The sequence below is a fragment of the Ahaetulla prasina genome, chromosome 15 (assembly GCF_028640845.1).
Source record: "Ahaetulla prasina isolate Xishuangbanna chromosome 15, ASM2864084v1, whole genome shotgun sequence".
NCBI lineage: Eukaryota > Metazoa > Chordata > Lepidosauria > Squamata > Colubridae > Ahaetulla > Ahaetulla prasina.
Window position 1 is genome coordinate 16,523,750 of NC_080553.1, and position 15,706 is coordinate 16,539,455.

The 15,706-nt window shown below is 46.7% G+C and overlaps 1 protein-coding gene across 1 annotated transcript in view; it reads right to left on the minus strand.

Annotated features, from left to right (window-relative positions):
- The window catches only part of DNAH10 (dynein axonemal heavy chain 10), a 97,140-nt gene that overhangs the window by 57,140 nt on the left and 24,294 nt on the right, over window positions 1–15,706 (minus strand). Inside the window, exons 25-41 of the mRNA XM_058158616.1 lie at window positions 15,361–15,572; window positions 13,735–13,891; window positions 13,405–13,638; window positions 13,194–13,316; window positions 11,693–11,926; window positions 10,796–11,019; window positions 8,878–9,147; window positions 7,934–8,117; window positions 6,739–6,873; window positions 6,237–6,389; window positions 5,197–5,385; window positions 3,414–3,560; window positions 3,040–3,231; window positions 2,096–2,214; window positions 1,561–1,719; window positions 823–958; window positions 573–692 (exon numbers count right to left, since the gene is read on the minus strand). Coding sequence (XP_058014599.1) covers window positions 573–692; window positions 823–958; window positions 1,561–1,719; window positions 2,096–2,214; window positions 3,040–3,231; window positions 3,414–3,560; window positions 5,197–5,385; window positions 6,237–6,389; window positions 6,739–6,873; window positions 7,934–8,117; window positions 8,878–9,147; window positions 10,796–11,019; window positions 11,693–11,926; window positions 13,194–13,316; window positions 13,405–13,638; window positions 13,735–13,891; window positions 15,361–15,572 — 2,988 coding nt within the window. The remainder of the gene's footprint in view (window positions 1–572; window positions 693–822; window positions 959–1,560; window positions 1,720–2,095; window positions 2,215–3,039; window positions 3,232–3,413; window positions 3,561–5,196; window positions 5,386–6,236; window positions 6,390–6,738; window positions 6,874–7,933; window positions 8,118–8,877; window positions 9,148–10,795; window positions 11,020–11,692; window positions 11,927–13,193; window positions 13,317–13,404; window positions 13,639–13,734; window positions 13,892–15,360; window positions 15,573–15,706) is intronic.

Sequence of the window (15,706 nt, forward strand, 5' to 3'; positions counted from 1 at the left end):
AGCAAGGTCACCTGTCCAAACAGTCTTTCAAAGGAATATTTATCAACACAGACCTTATCTCGCTTGGAAAGCTGCCAGGTAACTAGTTTCCCAAACGCAGTGCAAGGCAAAACTTGGCACAGACTCTCTCAGAGTCACAGAATGAACGAATTGTTTCTTGCAAAAGACCCCTCCCCATTCCTCTTTTGTTTCCTATGGGAGGGGCCAATCACCTCCAAAGTGTGGTTTTACTCCTGAGTCGACCCTGCTTTCTGAGTTTGTTCTTGTCTTCTGGCAGTTATGCGCAGGTGTATGCTGGGAACAGGCTCCAGCTGTTCCTCTGCCTCGCTGCTGCCTAGCTCCCTCTCTGCCTCCGACGCGAGAGCCCTCGTCCGAGCTTTCCCCAGCCCCCAGGACTGGCCCATATTCCTCCCCAACCTTCTCACTGTCCGACTCTGTTGACAGCTCTGCTGGCCGCCGGCGGGCCACAACATTAAGTGGCTTCGCTTATGCTTGTCCAGACACATGCAAGAAGCCATCATCAGTAGTGGCCTTCAGAAGAAGTTCCAGGTTCATCGTTAGCTGTTCTTTACCTTGCTCCTTTCTTTTGTCCATTTATCCCAATAAGGTCTATATTTCAAATTCTTCGGGTCTACAAAGACCATCCCGCAACGTGATACAGTGGCTGGGGAAGCGTATTGTAGGTCTCCAACCTATAAGGAAGGTTACAAGAAGCTCCAAGATCTGGTGGTGGCTACAGGACTGTTGGTTTGGAAATGGGTGGGAGGGGGGCTCCTTCCTAAGAAAGGAGGAAGCTCAAAGTCATCGTGGGAGAAGCCTTACCTCAAACAGAAGAGCACAATGGGTTTGAAGCCGGATCCGCTCCCCATTCGCCAGAGTCAACAGCTTGTTATCATCCATCACAGAATTCATGTTTTCCACCCAGAGCGCATCTACGTCACCATCGAATAGTATGTACCTGTGTATCCAGATCGAGCAAAACATAAAATGCACTGAAGACCAACCGTTCTGATTCCATTTCATGATTGAGCTTCACTGCGTCAATGGAAGTTTATAGGGAATAAGTGGAAAGAAAACAATATGGAAGCCATTGAGGATCACGGAAAGTTTTCAAAAATGGGACAGGGTAGCCCGATTTGCTGTTTCATAATTAGAATAAGGGAAGAATGAACAGGATGTTGAGGGAGAAAAAGTTACTCAGTTGTGGGAATGCGGGAAGGGTGAGAAAGAAACTCAAGATAACTCTGCCTAGATTTTGTTTAGCACCAGAGAATCTTGGACAGCTTTTCAAGATCCTTTTACCGTATTCTACTTTATAACAATAAAGAGGGTTTCTGGAACTCTCGCTGGTTCCTACCTGTCTCAAAAGCCCGAATGTTTTGACTCACAGGCCTGTATCTCCCCTTCTATTGCCCCCCAAAATCAAAAAGTAAAATAAAGCTGGTTTTTTTTTTAAAACAATCACGAAACGGAGTGGCTCTCCAAAAGAATGGTCAAGGAATCCAAAGATTTTTCCCAGTTGAAAAAACAAAACAAAACATGGATGTAGGATGCATTTACCGTCTCTCTTTTTTGTCGGTGGGTTTGTTGATTTCCCGGAAGATGTTGGACAAAACGCCGTCGGTCCAATCTCGCGTGGTGGGGTCAAGAATGCCGTACAATTCGATGACGCTCATGGCTTTGGGGTTTAGGATATGCAGCTTGGTCAGCAGGCCTAACCTAACAAGGTGTCGATTACAAGAAGCAGAATTGGACCAACGACTTTCTAGTGAGGGGGGAGGGGAGGGCGCCCAAAAAAAGGCCCGGATAGGAAATCCCGTCCTGTCTCCGATGTGCCAACTCAGAACCCAGCTCATGCTAAAAAGGGCGTCCCATTTCCCACACTGGCTAACGAAGGATACCACAAAGTTCGTGGGCATGAAAAAGCGAGAAATCACCCTGCTCGCGGTCAGGCGGCCGATTATTCAGGGGTGTGATATTTCGGAACTTCTGGATTATCGTTAATTCCGAAACAGAATCTCCGTGAATTTGTAGCTACGGAAAAATTCACTATGACCCCGCCTCACACACACACCCCCGACTGATTTGTGCTTACTTTGTCTGAGCGTGACACAAGGCATTGATGACCACCGACTTGCCACCTCCAGTTGGCCCGACCACCATTGTGGTGTGTCGCGTTAGCATCGTTTCGTACATTTGGACCACTTTATCCACCTGAGAGGGGGGGGAATACCTCAGCGGCAGCCATCTTGACTGGGATTATATACCCCTCTTCATGGAATTGACGTTCATTGATCATTTAAAATCAGGGGTCTTCAACCTTGCAACTGTTAAGACTTTGCCAATGGCACAAGGGCACAGCGCTCCAGAGGGTCAACGTCATTGCCCAGAGGGTCATTGGTTGCCCTCTCCCCTCTTTGGAAGAGCTTTATAGCTCCTGCTGCCTTAAGAAAAGTTCAAAACATTCTTAAAGATCCATCTCATCCTGGGCACACACACCCCTTTTTTTTGGGGGGGAACTATTACCATCTGGCAGCCAGTACAGGATGAAAAAAACAAGGACAAATAGGCTGAAAAACAGCTTTTATCCCAGGGCAGTAACTATATTGAGTTCTACTATATAGTGCAATATTAATACAATATTGGGTTTTCAATTTCAATTATATATAACATGAAGGATGTGTGTTTGCGTTTTTATTTTTATAGTTATAATCTATACTGAAGATGGCATTTAATTTCGTTGTACAATGTGCAGTGATAAACTAAACTAAACCAAACCAAACTGAACCAAACCCAACCAAACCAAACTAAAAACTTGTGGACTTCAACTCCCAGAATTCCTCAGCCTGAGGTATTCTGGGAGTTGAAGTCCACAAGTCTTACAGTAGCCAAGGTTGGAAAACCCTAATTTAAAATGACCACCGACCCACTTTCAGACAACTGCATTCTGGCTTGATGAGGCTTTTCAGACAAGCTTCATGAAGGCCAAAGGTCTATATTTCGACCATCTCTTTGATCTTAGTGACTTTCATTTAATACCTGAACAGGTAGAACCACGTAACCTTCTTCAGCCAGCACGAATTCCACGGCATCGTTGAATTTGGGATAGCGGACTCGAGGGCAATCCAATCCGGGAAAGAGATCAGAGATCAAACCAAGGAATAGAGGGACATCTTCAAAGACAAATTTGGGGAGGTTCATATCTCGCAGGGCTCTCATGAGGACCACGTCCTAGAAGGGGTTTTGAACCCCAAAGAAAGATTGAAAATGTACATACTTGTTCCGCTCCCTGAAACCAAATCTGTGCATGTGATGCAAAGGATTTAAAAGCTCTTTATCGTTAATTTTTTTTCCCAAGGTGTCACAAATCTCTTGCTTTGTTCCACCTGCCCAAGACCGGAAATAAGTTTTACCTCGGGGAGATCTGAAGACCCTCTTTTCAATTCACCGGCCATGACCAGCACAGACTTCAGCGCCCGGAGCCCAAAATCGTAGTGATGTTGTTTAGAAAGCTGTTCTCTTGCCAATTTGTACAGCACAGTCATCTTCTTGGCTAGCACCTATGGGACATTTATCTTAATTTAATATTTTATCTCCTGTATTGTATTGTCCATTGCTCTCTCCCTCCCTCCCTCTCTTTCCCCCTCTCCCTCTCTCTCTCATACGCGCACACACTTACATTTTAATTTAAACTACCGTATTTTTCGGAGTATAAGACGCACCTTAGTTTTTGGGGAGGAAAATAAGAAAAAAGCTGATTGGCAGGTGGATTGGCCTCCTGGAATACCACCACCCCCCCCCGATCAGCTGTTCCCAGAGGTGAATTTTAGCAACAGGTTCCTTGGTTGTGAGCTCTGTGCCTTGCTTTTTTTTTCTGCCTCAGAAACTTGTGAAACTCTGTTTCAGAAAAAACTTATTTTTCTGCCTCTGAAAGCCTCCGAAACAGGTTCAGAAAAAAAGCCTCTGAAGCTCTGTTTGGGGGCTTCTTTTCTGAAGATCTGTTTGGAGGCTTTTTTTCTGAAGCTTCATTTTTGATGCTATTTTCAGCCTCTGAAACCTCTGTTTGAGAAGCTGGACGGGGCTACGTTCAGAATATAAGACGCACCCAGATTTTCACCCTCTTTTTTTGGGGGGAAAAAAGGTGTGTCTTATACTCCGAAAAATACGGTAAATGTTTATATCAGCGGATTGCATGACTTCTGTACATGCTATACACTAAAGCGCTCCATGGCATAGGGCCGGGCTATTTACGGGACCGCCTGCTGCTACCGAATACCTCTCACCGACCCGTGCGCTCTCACAGAGAGGGACTCCTCAGGGTACCGTCGGCCAGGCAGTGTCGTCTGGCGACGCCCAGGGGAAGGGCCTTCTCTGTGGGGGCTCCCACCCTCTGGAACGAACTCCACCCAGGACTCCGTCAACTTCCGGACCTCCGAACCTTCCGTCGCGAGCTTAAAACTCACTTATTCATCTGCGCTGGACTGGGTTAGTTTTAAATTTATGGGTTTTTATGGGTTTTTATCCTAAATTTTTAATCTTGGCCAATTTAATAAGTTTTTTAATTGTATTTTAATCATATTTATATTGTATTACTGTGTATTTTTTATCTGGCTGTGAACCGCCCTGAGTCCTTCGGGAGAAGGGCGGTATAAAAATTTAAATAATAAATAAAATAATAAATAATAAATAAACAAACAAATCCATTGGACAAAATCAACAGGAATGCCCTTGTACAGGCGGTCCTTGACTTATGACAGTTCATTTAGTGACCGTCTGAAATTACAACGGCACTGAAAAGTGACTTACGACCGTTGTCCACCCTTACGAAAATCGCAGCCTCCGCATGGTCACGTGAGCAAAACTCCCTCACATTTATGACCGTTGCAGCGTCCCGGGGCGTGGGGTGGGGGTGGGTGTCGCGTGATCCGCTTTTGTGACCTTCTGACAAGTCAAGTCACTGAGGGGAAGCCGGCTTCGCTCTACAACCGTGTTCACTTTACAACCGTGTGGCTAACTTTTAACAACTGCAAGCGATTCACAGCCGTCGGTCGTGAAAACGAGGCGACTTCACTTAACAAACGTCTTGCTTAGCCACGGGAATTCCAGGGCTCAATGGCGGCCGTACGCCCAGGGATACCTGTAGGCTTTGCATTGGTTCAGGTCATCCAAGCACCCCTCCAAGGTGCGCGGACCCACCTTGGCCAGGAGGAATCCCTCGGAGAACAGCATGATCTCGCAGATTTGCTGCAGATCGGGGACGATGACCACGACCGGCCTGAAAAGGGCCTTGACGGATTCGGGGAGCTCCGTCCGTCCCGCGTAGCCAGGGTTCATGGTGATGAAAATGCCCATCCGAGGGTCCAGCATGATTTCTTGCCCTTCAAACTGAAACGTGAAAACTCAGCTGAGGGTCTCCAGAGACCCCGGAGCTGGGTGTTTAGAATAGAATAGGATAGGGTAGGATAGGATAGGATAGGATAGGATAGAATTAGAATTAGAATTAGAATAGAATAGAATAGAATAGAATAGAATAGAATAGAATAGAATAGAATAGAATAGAAAACATGCAATAGAATAGAATAGAATAGAACAGAACAGAATAGAATAGAATAGAAAACATGGAATAGAATAGAATAGAATAGAATAGAATAGAATAGAATAGAATAGAATAGAATTTTTTATTGGCCAAATGTGATTGGACACACAAGGAATTTTTCTTGATGCATACGCTCTCAGTGCACATAAAAGAAAAGATACATTCATCAAGGTACAACACTTACCACACTTAATGATAGTCGTAGGGTACAATTAAGCAATCAGGAAACAATATCAGTATAAATCGTAAGGATACAAGTAACAAAGTTACAGTCATACAGTCATAAGAGGGAGGATATGGGTGGTGGGAACAATGAGAAGATTAATAGTAGTGCAGATTTAGTAAATAGTTTGACAGTGTTGAGGGAATTATTTGTTTAGCAGAGTGATGGCCTTCGGGGGAAAAACTGTTCTTGTGTCTAGTTGTTCTGGTGTGCAGTGCTCTGTAACGTCGTTTTGAGGGTAGGAGTTGAAACAGTTTATGTCCAGGATGCAAGGGGTCTGTAGATATTTTCCCGGCCCTCTTTTTGACTCGTGCAGTATACAGGCCCTCCATGGAAGCCAGGTTGGTAGCAATTGTGTTAGGGGCCAGAATTTCATGCAGATGATTTTTTTAAAAAAAATTATTTCCCCCTCTTTACCTGAAATGTTTTCAGCTGGTTCATGAGGGCGTTTCGGATCGTCTGAATCTGGGAGGAGATGACCGACAGGACGGAAGCGTCGATCCGGTTGAATTCGTCAAAGCAGCCCCACGCTCCACACTGGGCGAGGCCCGAGAAGATTTTACCCACGGCCTACAGAAGAGGACGAGGGACTGTAGATGAGACGCCCTATGGAGTCACGGTTGCTCCAAAGGCACTTTTTGTCAAACGGGCGACCAGGGTTTTCCTCGAAGACATTTCACTTCTCATCCAAGAAGCTTCTTCCGGTCTACTGAACGGATTCTTCACTCAGAACTGAAGAAGCTTCTTGGACGAGAAGCGAAACGTCTTCACGCAAAAGCCCAGTTGCCTTTTTTGACCAAAAAGTGCCTTTGGGTTAAGAAGAGATGGCTGCCCACTTGGTTTTAGGTTGGCCAGCAGACTGAATTCTTACGGCCACAGTGTAGAAGATGGAGAAGGAGAGAAGGGTGGAATTCCTGACCTTGAAATCCATGCCTTCTCCGCAGTTGGTGACCACGCAAAGCAAGCCCAAAGCTTTGGCGAGATCCTTTGTCGTCTCCGTTTTCCCAGTTCCTGCTGGACCAGCGGGTGCTCCACCCAAGTACATGGACAAGGCCTTTGAAGGGGAAAACAAGAAAAAAAGAAAAGTTGAAAAATGTGACTAGGACGGTGGCTATTGATTCTGCCTCGGAGGGACTTTGATCCTGACCCAGGAAGCATGACTGGTTCATCTCTAAAGCAACTTCCTTGTTGAGTTGTGGCACCTGCCCTCTGGAATGGCACCCCTCACAAAGGTTCTGATCACCCCAACTTTGCAAGCCTTAAAATCGGGCTTTTCTCCCAACTTCTGGGATGGTGGTAGGTGGTAGATTACATTCTTGTTTGCAATCTGCAAAAAAAACCTGCGAGGTGTTTTTCCTCCCAATAAAGCAACGTTCTTTCTGGCTTCTTATTGTTTGGAGTAGAGGGCTGTTTTTTTTTTTTTTATTTGAACCAAACTCAGTTTTAAGATGCCTTATAGATATAGTCAAGGTGATGGTTTTCCCAGTTGCAATGGATGGCTGGGAAAGTTGGACCATAAGAAAGGCTGAGCGCCAAAGAATGGAGGCCTTTGAACTCTGGTGCTGGAGAAGACTCCTGCGAGTCCCTTGGATTGCAAGGTGATGCAATTGGTCGGTCCTAGAGGAGATCAACCCTGACTGCTCTTTAGAAGGCCAGATCCTGAAGAGGAAACTCAAATACTTTGGCCACTTAATGGGAAGGAAGGACTCCCTGGAGAAGAGCCGAATGCTGGGAATGATGGAGGGCAAAAGAAGAAGGGGACGGCAGAGAACGAGGTGGCTGGATGGAGTCACTGAAGCAGTAGGCATGAGTCTAAATGGACTCCAGAGGATGGTAGAGGACAGGAAGGCCTGGAGGAACGTTGTCCATGGGGTCGCGATGGGTTGGACACGACTTCGCAACTAACAACAACAAAATAGATCAGAATTGTAAATAACGATGAGAAGAAGAACTAGAAGTGGGATACTGATGGAAGACGTATTCTGCTCGTTTAGATTCTCCAAATTCAAGATCTGATTTTTAAAAAATAAATAAATAAATAAATAAGGTGTGTGTGTGTGTGTATGTGGCATTCCGGAATCAGAAGCCAATAGAATGCCTCTTTGTCGGTTTACCTGTGTGAGGGTCAGGTATATCCGGTCTGTGAGGGGAGTGATGACCAGACGCCCGTTTAAGCCCATGTATTCATAGCCGTAAGAAAAGGTCCCGGTGCATTGCCGTACGTTGAGTTCGTCGGGCTCACGGTCCCAGTAAAATCGCAGCTGGCTTTCCCACTCAAATTCACGGGCTTCCATAATGCTGGAAAGAGAGGGGATTTGAACACGGTCAGAGAGCCCTTCCAAGGCTGAGATGAAGAAAATAAACATTGAGAGGCGGGACAGACGTCAGAGGCGCTCTGCAGGCATTATTTTTACGACAATAACTGGAACCAGAATCTCGGTCACTAAGCATGACCGCATGGCCTTGGGACGGCAGTCCCTGCAATCTCAGATACTGTTGAATTAGGCGAGGCAAATTCCTGCTGGCTTCCCACAAGCAAAGTCGGTGGGGAAGCCAGCAGGAAGCCACCAAGTCCCAGGCCTGCAGCAAGTTAAGTGGCTGCTCCTGGGGGAGGGGGAATGGAGGGAAGGGGGTGCAAAGGAGGTGGGGGTCGGGGAGGGGGGTGCTGGGCTGGCACAGTGCAAGTGCAGAGAGGCTGCGGAAGATGGCATGGGTGGGGAAAACTCACCCCGGCGACTTGCAACATTTCCTACCGGCTTCCCCATTGACTTTCTGGAGAAGCAGCCAGGACACATTGCAAACGGAGATCACATGATCGCTTGGCCGCCAATTGTAAGTGCAAACAGATCACAACCCACGTGGCTGCAAAGGTCCTAGGATGTCTGAAGTCCAAGGACGAATTGTAACCACCATTTTTTCAGCGCCATCGTAACATCGCAGACCAAATGGTGATAAGTTGAGGACTACATATATAAACATGCCATCTGTGCCCCGGTGCCTTGCGGTTGATTCTGAACCTCACTGGACCATTACCTTCACCTACAGAGGGGCGATTTACCTGTCTCGCACAAAGTTATCAACAATATCCCTCGCGTGGACATCGATGATGAGAACAGTGTTGTATTTCTTCCTGTCGTTCTTGCTTAGCGGCTTGGTGATCCGGGTCACCAGAGAGTCGATCTGCTGGTGCATTTTCTTGGCGTAGACCTTCATGGCTTGTTTCTCCCCTTTCTTGACTTTCCGGAAGACGTCTTCGACCTCCCAGGTCCACCACACCTGGTTGGCTGCCAGCACCATCATGCCCTGGTACATCAGCATCCAATCAACTCTGCGGAAAAGGCAGATTTGCAAGAGTGGGCGGAGATAAAGGTATTCTGCTTTTGTCTTAATGTTTGCATTGTGTTAATGTTTGTGTTTACAGTTTGGAGCTGTAAAAAATGCAGGCGTTAAAAAGGAAGTATAAAATAATAATAATAATAATAATAATAATAATAATAATAATAATAATAATAATAATAATAATAATAATAATAATAGAATGAGGTTTCTTCAAGAATTCGATTGCTTCTGGAACAACAGGCTTGAGCCAAGTCCACTCTCTTAGTTCAGGGGTCTCCAAACTTGGCCAACTGAGGAATTCTGGGAATTGAAGTCCACAATTTAGACTAAAGCGTGAATTGAAAAGTCCACGCTTTAGTCTTAAAGTGGCTAAAAGTTTGTACACTCCTGATCTAGTTTGATGCTAACACCAACTTCTTCTTAGCTGGATGCCCTCTAGATATCCTGGGATGACAACCTCTGATGGTTCTCAAACCAATTTGGAGAGCTCTGGTTCAAGCCAATGACACACATCTCAGAGAAAAAGGCGGGGCTTAAATTTCACAGATGGCGTCCATGTTCCTACCATGAGGGAAAAGAATGACCTTGGCCTGCCTGTCATAGGGCCTCTGGTGGCGCAACAGGCTAATGCAGCCTGTTATTAACAGCAACTGCTTGCAATATTGCAGGTTCAAGGTTGACTCAGCCTTCCATCCTTTATAAGGTAGGTAAAATGAGAACCCAGATTGTTGGAGGGGCAATAAAAAGTTGACTTTGTATATAATATACAAATGGATGAAGACTATTGCTTGACATAGTGTAAGCCGCCCTGAGTCTTCGGAGAAGGGCGGGATATAAATGCAAAAAAAAAAAAAGAACAAATGGACCTCTATTCTCCGTGTTTCCAATTCAATAATGTAGACCCACCCCCCAACTGAAGTTTGGGGAGCAGACTGAAGAGCTCCATCTTTGGACCTTGGACTGCCAGAGTCATAAAATTCTTGGAGGACCAACAATACTAATGTTGTGGCTCCGGCCCCCGAACATGTCCTCATGGAGGAGAGTGAGTCGGAAAGTGAGGGAGAGGAGCCAGCAAGGCCTCCCTCGCCAGGACCCTCCTCACTGGCACCGCCCCAAGTTCTAGCTGCAGGCCAGGAGGAGGAGCTGACAAGGCCTCCGTTTCCCGCACCCTCCTCCTCCTCCCTGGCAACGCCTCAAGTCCCAGCTGCTGACGATCAATCCTGGATTGATCTGAGGGAGCGACGAAAAGATAAGCGTGCGCAGCAGAGGAAAAGGTGTGGCAGGCTCACAGATTGCTGAGTCACTGAGCCACATCCCACAGGGTATAAAAGTGGGTGGAGCTGCCATGTGGTCCTTGTGACGGACAAAAAAGCTACCAAGGGTGCATTGCAGCTCGGTTGTTGGAGGGTTAAAGGACTTTGTCAGTGAGCTTTTGGCAACGGATCTTGGACACGAGATAACGGACTCAGAACTTGGCAGGCCTTTGCACGGTCACTGCCAAGTATTTCCTCAGCTGAAGAAAATCAGGTCTGTAGCAAATAAAAAGACTGGGAGACACGCATCTTTGCGCTTGCTCTGTGAAGTGGGGAGGGGGAACAGAACAACTGGTGGCCTTGGAGAAGCACCTTTTCCCTCACCTGCTTCGGTCTTCGCAATACCGAAAGATGGCTTCCTTGGTGATCAGCCTGTTGGTCCTTCGCATTTCGACCAGCACGGCTGTCATCCAGTTTTCAACTCTGCCTTCCGCCGGGATGGCTTTCCGGAACTCCATCACTTCGCCTTCCGCAGAAATCATGGCCGTGGCGATTTTCATCCCGCTGTCATCCTCGTGAAACTTCAGGGCGGCTATGTTGTCGTACATCTGAAACGAGACCAGGAGGAAAGGGGATTGAACGGACGAATGGCTCAAAGGGAGAAGAAGAATGTACCGTATTTTTCGGAGTATAAGACGCACTTTCTTCCCCATAAAAGAGAGGTGAAAATTTGGGTGCATCTTATACACCGAATGTAGCCCCGCCCACCCGCCAGCCCCCACCCTTTGGCCTCTGCCTCCCAGCAATTGACCTTCTTGCAGCAAAAAGCCCGTTTCAGCTTCAGCACAACCTGATTAGCACAAGCAGCTGATTGTCGGTTGGATCGGCCTCCCGACCATCAGCTGTTTCAGATTGCAGGGATTGCCATTGCCTATTGCTGCGCGGGCCTCCGCTGTTGGCTGCAAGGAAGCAATTTTTTTTCTTGTGCTACTCAGGCTGTGCTGAAAATGAAACTAAAGCAGGCTGTTTGCTGCAAGGAGGCAAATTGCTGGGAGGCAGAGGCAGATTTTTTTTTTCTTATGCTAATCAGGTTGTGCTGAAAATGAAAATGAAACTAAATCAGGCTGTTTGCTGCAAGGAGGAAAATTGCTGGGAGGCAGAGGCAGATTTTTTTCTTCTTGTTTTCCTCTCCAAAACAGGTAGGTATGTTTTATAGTCCAGAGTGTCTTATACTCCGAAAAATACGGTAATTCTTCTGGGGATTTCCCCATCATCCCCTACCTTGATCATGTGCTCTTGAACGCATAAGGGGTCACTGCTTCCGAGGATGCTGAGCAGCTCATCGTCCGAGATGAAGAAGAAACGTGGGAAAGCGTTCCTCTTGGAATCCAGATAATCGTTCAAACTCTTCTGGCATTTTTCCAGCCCATCGCTTATGTTCTGGAGGTCGCTAAGACGATTGTGAGCTTCGCAGCACCTCTTGATCACCGGATCTTTGACCGTTTCTCCCATGATCTGCAGAGATCGGGAGGAAGGGGAGGAGGAATCAAGGAGGATTCCACCAAGGAGGAATCCCGCGAACGATAAGAATATGCGCCTCTTCCCTTAAAAGTTGCCCAGGACAAAAAAAAACAAAAACAGATCAACTTTATGATATAAAAAAGAAAAAGCATTTAAGAATACGGGAGTTTATTTCCGTGAAACGTAAGTCAAAAGAGTATAGACAAACTCCCAAACATAACACACACACACACACACACACACGGAGCCCAAGGATAAGGTATTAAGAACCTAATTGTACAGTTTATCTCCACCTTGACCCATAGGCCTAGACCAGGGGTCTGCAAACTTGGCTCTTTGAAGACTTGTGGACTTCAACTCCCAGAGTTCCTCAGCCAGCAAAGTTCTTTTGGCTCTTTTAAGACTTGTGATTTTAACTCCCAGAGTTAAAGTCCACAAGTCTTAAAAGAGCCAAGTTTGCAGACTCCTGGCCTAGGGGAACAGCCCAGAATTGTTGGATACAATTGGGCAGCAATTAAATTTCAGAGAGAGAGAGAGAGAGGTCTTCAATGAAATATTTGAAAGGCTCACGTGTTTGGGACCATTTGAGTTTCAAACATATATTTGATGGTTTCCTTTGGGTTTTGGAGCAATGGTGGGCTACAGGGGTGAAATGCTACCAGTTCGGACGAACCGGTAGTAAAAAATGCTACCGGTTCAGGCGAATCGCCATTTCTGACGATCAGCTGGGCGACGATCAGTTGTGACACATTGATTTATATTAGCTAGATTTGTTGGATTTCCTGCTTTTTAGCTAATCTAAATCATGTGGCACAGTGGATTCCCACCTCCTCCTCGTTCTACTTACCTTTGCAGACTCGGAAGGGTTCAAAACGTTCCTTTTTTAGCGCTGCGCGGGCATGCCTCAGGCCCGCATGTGTACGCAAAGCGCGCACTTGGTAGCAGACTCGCAGAACTGGTAGCAGACCTCAAAGGATTTCACCCCTGGTGCGCTAGCACATTCTTGGATCTACAAGGTATTCCTTGAGGGCCTTTTTGGTGTTTATCTCAATCTACTCAGAGGGTCCTACTACTCTTGCCTGGAGACATTTAGATCTTTCTAGACTTCAATCCATAGCTTGACTTGGGCCCTACATTGTTAAGGAAGCCCGTTCAATGAATCCTTAAAAAGTCCTCCGGAAGGACTTTCTCATTTCGAGAGCCAGCCCACATTGTTCCCTCTTACTGGGTATCCCCATCAAGACATAGTTCAGCTACTTGCCCTTTTGAAGACCCTATCTATGTTGTCGAATTTTTTGGCTTCCTCGGGCAGCTGGGATCTGATGTCTCCGCCAATGAAGATGCTTTCCAGATACATCCATTTTCGCTGAACAATCATCCAGATCTAGACAGATGAAACGCAGCGTTGGCCAAGGGGCAGGGAGGCTAGCGAAGAGGGACAACCTGTCCCCCTGGAGCAGCAGCCTCCCTACCTCGATCACTTCGCCAATCAAAGAGAGGGTTTTCTCCCAGTTGTGGACGGTGCCCAAAAAAGGCGCCACAAATCTGCTTCCGGAAATACTTTGAAGGTTGACGGCGTTGTCGTCCAGGATCTGAATGATCTCATCGACGGCTCCCAAAATGAAGCCCCGCTCCTGAGTCCCTTTGAAGTACCGCTGCACGGTAAATTTCATGTTCTCCCAAGTTTCAATGATTTCCTTCACTCCCTAGGAGGAGAAACAAGGGAGGTTCAAAAGAACTTGCCTCGGCTGGTACTGGAGAGGACCGAAACACAAGAGAGGTGCTGGAGGAAACCGTCTGACCTTCTCAATGCTCAGCTCTTTGACGGCGGACCCCACGATCTCGTTGATCACGTCGGAATATTTGTGCAGTTCCATGGCAAACATGTTCTCCAAGGTGAAAGTTTCGGTGGCCATGTCGAAACTGGTGCCTGTCCTGTTCATTAGCTCCTTCCAGTGTCTGAAAGAAGAGGAGACATCTCAACACAGGAGGTCATGGGTGGATTGAAGTGACCAAAGTGATTTGTGTTTTAGGGGTCTGGGGCAGGGGTGAAATCTACTTACTTTCCCTACCGGTTCGGTTCGGAAGTGTGCGCTCTGCATGTGCTCCCGTCATGTGCGATTTTGGACCCTCTGTGCATGCGCAAAGCCTTCTACACACGCGCAGAGGGTCAAAAACAAGTTACTTCCTGGTTAAAACCAGGAAGTAACGATGTTCGGGTGGGTAGGCGGAGCCTTGCGCCGCTGCGGCTTGTCTACTTAGATGACATTCTTAGATGAACTGTGTCACCGCTACTGTTTCGCCCGAACCGGTGCGAACCGGTAGCATTTGACCACTGGTCTGGGGTCTAAAACATATGAAAAACGGTTGCAGGAATATTCTTCCAATATTTGAGGGGCTGCCACAAAGAAGAGAAGGGTCAGCTTATTTTCCAAAGCACCTGAAGGCAGGACAAGAAACTATGGATGGAAACCAGTGAAGGAGAGAACTAGAACTAAGGAGAAACTTCCCGACAGTGAGGACAATCAGCCAGTCTGAACGAAGTTGTGGGTGCTTGTCAGGAAATTGTTATTTGCCTAACTAGTTGGCCAGGCAATATATAAACTATGTATGTTTGTAGAAAGGCATGATATTGCTTTAAGGCTGTACTGCATCATGCAAGCATCCTGATTGGTTGAGCTCTGTAGCCAATGTATAAAAGGACTACTAAATTATGGCTTGTGGGGAATCTACAGGGACGCTACAGCATTGTAACCTGATGACATGCTGCAACTGTATATTTGAGCTTTATGATCGTTGCTTGATCATGGCTAGTTACTGATTCCTCAAGATACTGACTGTTGTGTATTGAACTGTGTTTTGCCGAACTGAAAGAAGACCTTGTTTGTTGTGCAAGTCTACGTTGGTAAGAAGACCTGATATTTGGAACATCCCTGACTGGCTTTATATGTGTATGACCTGGATTGTTTTTGGATTATGTCTTTGCCTTTTCCCTAAAAGTAACGGAATATCAAACCCCAGTTTGTCTGCAAGTGACTGTTATTGTATATAACCAGTCTCAGTCGTTTTCATGCGTAGGGTACTCTGCTCAACAGTCCACAACCTTGGTTGCGAACCCAGATTACCCTTAACAGTGCTCCGTCACTGGAGGTTGTAAAGAAAAGATTGGACAGCCATTTGTCCAGAAAGGTACAGGGTCTCCTGCTTGGGCAGGGGGTTGGACTAGAAGACCTCCAAGGTCCCTTCCAACTCTGTTGTTCTGTTAAAGTGTTTGGTTTTTAAGAGAGAAGATGGGAGGAGAAATTCCACCCTGATTTTATGGATTCAACCCAGGCCGTGCTTCCCAAGGGTGTATGTGATTTGGAAAGTCTAGGTTTAATGACACCTTCCTTGTTATGAACAACCCCGTGGGTGAGGAGAAGCCAAACCTTTCTCGCAAAGCTTCGTTCTTCAAATCCAGAAGCAGAGGGATGGATTCCTTGAAAGCTTTCATCTTCATTTCCAGGTGATAGGCCACCGGCATGCTACGGACTTGTCTTGGCAACTTGCGAAGGGTTTTAAGGTATCCCTCAATTCCTTCCTGTAACACCTGGACATTAAGGTTCACCCAAAGGGTCTGGGACCATTCCTCTTTGGCAGCCTAGAACCCGGGAAAAGTCTTGTTAAGAACGTGTTGTGACTCGTCCTCCTTCCTCTCCTCAGCCGGGCCCCTCCCGTCTCCAACCGGGCCTTTTATCAGACTCCGAGTCTGATAATGAAGATGAATGACCTGTC